The sequence below is a fragment of the Ochotona curzoniae genome, unplaced genomic scaffold (assembly GCF_017591425.1).
Source record: "Ochotona curzoniae isolate NIBS_2020 unplaced genomic scaffold, NIBS_Ocur_1.0 contig_1014, whole genome shotgun sequence".
Taxonomy (NCBI): domain Eukaryota; kingdom Metazoa; phylum Chordata; class Mammalia; order Lagomorpha; family Ochotonidae; genus Ochotona; species Ochotona curzoniae.
Genome location: NW_024464920.1, coordinates 18,296,573 through 18,300,753, shown reverse-complemented (window position 1 = coordinate 18,300,753; position 4,181 = coordinate 18,296,573). Strand labels below are relative to the sequence as shown.

The following is a 4,181-nucleotide window of genomic DNA, read 5'->3' as shown; positions in this document are numbered from 1 at the left end:
TCTGTTAATACTATTTGAATTTTTTTTTTCCTAAGAAATCTCTATACTGTTTTCCACATTGGCACTAATTAAGATTCCCACTGACAGTGTTGAGCATTCACCTTTCTCTACACCCTTGATAGCATTTGTTACTCTCTTTTTTATTTCAGCCAATCTATATGTTACCTTACTGTGTTTTTGAATTGTTTTTATCTTATACCACAGATAAGAACTTAAGTTTCATGATCTGGGTTTTCCTAATCCATACATGAGAATCATGAGACATCCATTTTCACAACAGAACTTTTTAAAGGCTTATCATTTTTTTATTGGAAAGACTGATTTACAGAGAGAAGGAAATACAGAGAGAAAGAGCATCCATCTGCAGGTTCACTGCCTAGTAGCCACAATGTCCAGAGCTGAGCCTATCCAAAGCCAGGAGCCAGGAGCTTCTTCTGCATCTCCTACTGGGTCCCAAGGCTTTGGGCCATCCCTTACTGGCTATCCCAGACCACAAGCAGGGAGCTGGTTTGGAAGTGGAGCCGGAGGGCATGAACTGGTATCCATAGGGGATCCTTGCACTTGAAGGATTAACCAATTTAGCCATTGTGTTGGTCTCTCTTAATAGTAGTTTTTAATGGTGAAACTGGAAGGTATGTTCATGGTTACAAATTTATAATTTTTACTTCAAAACTTGAACTCCAGTTTTGATATAGGCAAGATCTAAATCTACATCACCAGAAGTGGCTTAACCTGTGCAACAATGTGAAATCCAGGTTTAGAACTTTTGTAGGAATTCTGTTTGACCTCTTGTTTCTCTTTCCCACATGCCTTCTGGATAATTCTGAGCCTTCAGTTCCTTAAATTCCTCCCAGAACTTTATAATGGTCAAAGAAACCCCTTTGGTGAGTTTGGGAATATAAACCCAGGACAAAGTTGGAGCCTACCTACCAAAGTTATCGAATAAGGTAACCTTTGATTTCTAAATTCTGGTCTGCTTCCACAGTTTTTTTTTTTTCTATATTTCTGCCATGATTCAACATAGAAATCCCCATTTTTATTCAAAGCACTCAAGTTTTTTCTCCTGTAAGCTTCATGCCGACAAATTTCTTTTTATTTCTCAAAACTTCTCACTATTCAGATCTTCATGGAAAAAGCAGTGTTGCAATTCTGATAGGGATTCTTGTGTATCTGTGTGTCACTTCGTATAATACGGACATTATAGCTGTTTAAATTTTCCCAATTCACAAACATTATGGGTGCTTTTATTTTTTGTTTTCTTTAATTTCCCCTATCAAAATTTTACACTCTTAATGCTTTTATAATTAATATGACAGAAATATCCCAACTTCTTATTTAGATCTATTTCTAAAATTTTATTAGTTATCAATTATGATTTTTAAAAATTTTCTTCAGAGTGCTTAAAGAAACATTTTGCATGTGATTTTCGTATTGTTTTTTGAATTAAATTATTAGTTGCTATTCTCTGTGTCTGTGTATCCTACAGTTTGTGCGTGTGTGTGTGTCTCTCTCTCATTTCCTCCTTATTCAAGTGTTTTTCCACCGTGTGCATTTACAATGCACTTATTTGTGGAAATATTGCTCCTTTTTTTCTAATTCGGACAGTTTTTGCTACTTGCTCTTGCTACTACTTCTATAATTACTTTGTTTTAATGTGGTGTATCAAATACATTCATTTGCATATGTGAAACAAATCTCATTTCTCATGAATAAATCATTTTGTTAGGGTGTATAATATTTTTATGCACTTTTGAATTGCATTGACTTGCATTTTCAATGATTTATCTCTCTATAGATACAGACAGAGATATATATATCACTTTACTTTTCCTTTGTTTGAAACTATTTAAGAGGGCCTTTAGTCCTTTGACTATAAGTTTAAAATAGGTTATTTAAAAAAAGGTGGATATTCATTTTTTTAAAAGATTCTTATAGTTAGGTTCACCTAAGATATTCTGTGTTGATATCTTTGGTTTTGTCAGTATAACGGTAGACTCAGACTGGCTGTGCATTTGTACTATTTGTTTCATTTTTGGAAGATTTTCATCTATTCCTTGAATGTTTGGTAAAATTTAGTCATAAAATCATCTCCATCTTATCCCAGAATTTTCTTTATTGGGAGAAATTTTTCCTACTTAATTTAATTTATAACTTTGAACTTTTTATTCATTGTTAACCCAGTCTTGGTAGGTTGTGCATTTCTAGGAACCCATCCATTTTGTCTAGATTATCCAATTAGATATGAAAAAATTATTCATAACAGTTCCTGGTGATTGTTTAAGCTTCTGAAATACCCATTTTTAAGGCCCTTATTTTATGTATATTTATTCAGGTCTTCTCTCTTCGTATGTTTAAACCAGCTAAAATTTTGAGCTAATGAGATAATTATGTAGAAATATTAATTGTAAGATTATTTGGGATAAAAGTTAGTGAGTAGATTGAAGAAGCTCCATGAAACTCACCTTTGTGTGTGAATATGTACATATTAATCTGTATCTCTGCTACCTCTTATCCAGAGAGACACAGACAAATGCAGAGAGAGAGACAGACTATGGCTTGTACAATTGTGGAGGCTGAGAATGTCCTCTGACTGTCAGCTGCTAGATGCTGCTAATAGAGCAGGTGGTATTATTCAGTCGAAATCTAAAGAACCAAAAGGCTTTAATTCTGATTAAAAGGCAGGATGAAATGAGCTGTCCCAGCTCAGATAAAGAGGCAGGAAAAATCTAGCTGTGGATATGTAACTTCACTATCCTTCCAGATGCATAAATGGCTTCCAAACAAACAGAATTTCTCTGTAACCACAAATGATGTTAAAATTAAAAATCACTTATCAGCTATAATACTTATTTTTCTCCTAATCAGATATACCTTTGTTTCTGTCATATTTTATTACTAATTCAGGAAAAAAGTCTTAAAAAACTGGTATGACGTGAAAGCACCAGCCATGTTCAACATTAGGAATATTGGGAAGACCCTGGTCACGAGGACCCAAGGAACCAAAATCGCCTCCCACGGCCTCAAGGGCCGCATCTTCGAGGTGAGCCTCGCCGACCTGCAGAATGATGAAGTGGCCTTTCGCAAGTTCAAGCTCATCACCGAGGACGTCCAGGGCAAAAACTGCCTCACCAACTTCCACGGCATGGACCTCACCCGGGACAAGATGTGCTCCATGGTCAAAAAGTGGCAGACCATGATTGAGGCTCATGTTGATGTCAAGACTACCGACGGCTACTTGCTGCGCCTGTTCTGCGTTGGTTTTACTAAGAAACGCAACAATCAGATCCGGAAGACGTCGTATGCTCAGCACCAGCAGGTCCGCCAGATCCGGAAGAAGATGATGGAAATCATGACCCGGGAGGTGCAAACAAATGACCTGAAAGAAGTAGTCAACAAACTGATTCGAGACAGCATTGGAAAAGACATAGAAAAGGCTTGCCAGTCTATTTATCCTCTCCACGATGTCTTCGTTAGAAAAGTGAAAATGCTGAAGAAGCCCAAGTTTGAATTGGGAAAACTCATGGAGCTTCATGGTGAAGGTAGCAGTTCTGGAAAAGCCACTGGGGATGAGACGGGTGCGAAAGTGGAACGAGCTGATGGCTATGAACCTCCAGTCCAAGAATCTGTTTAAAATTAGACTTTTTAATCATGACAAATAAAAAGTCCTATTTGTGAAAAAAAACAAACCATAAAGTTAAAAAGAAAAGAATCACAAGTTGGTTAATAAAAATTCTATTTACTTATGTTTTTAAATAATTTCCAAATTTTATCTTTGAAGTTTCAATACATAGAAATAAAGTTTAAAGAAAATATGGAACAATTTTTAGGACTGGTAATATGAAAAACAAATGAATAGAAATCATTTTATGTAAAATATGTGTTTCTAGTCAGTGAATGCTATTTACAACTTTATCAAGAAAAGTAGTTATGTCAATATTTTGGGTTTTACATATTTAATTAGCACACCTTAACATTATAGGACAAGTATTAATTCCAGTCATTTTCTCACAGGCAATTTTCTTAATGAGATTGCAACTTTTAGCATTAAATATGTTATTTCAGAAACACCCCTTTTATGTAAAACTTTTTAAAAACCACATGATTTCAAACAGATAATTTAATTTTGCCACAGAAGTTTTGACACAGGATAGATTCCAACGGAATTCGTGTATTTAACTTAG

General features: G+C 35.2%; 1 protein-coding gene across 1 annotated transcript; it reads left to right on the top strand.

Annotated features, from left to right (window-relative positions):
- Positions 1 to 2,921: 2,921 nt before the first annotated feature.
- Positions 2,922 to 3,636, top strand: LOC121157112 (40S ribosomal protein S3a-like). Its single transcript, XM_040981128.1, has one exon. It carries the CDS (start codon positions 2,948 to 2,950, stop codon positions 3,629 to 3,631), a length of 684 nt encoding a protein of 227 aa, XP_040837062.1. The 5' UTR covers positions 2,922 to 2,947; the 3' UTR covers positions 3,632 to 3,636.
- Positions 3,637 to 4,181: the final 545 nt, after the last annotated feature.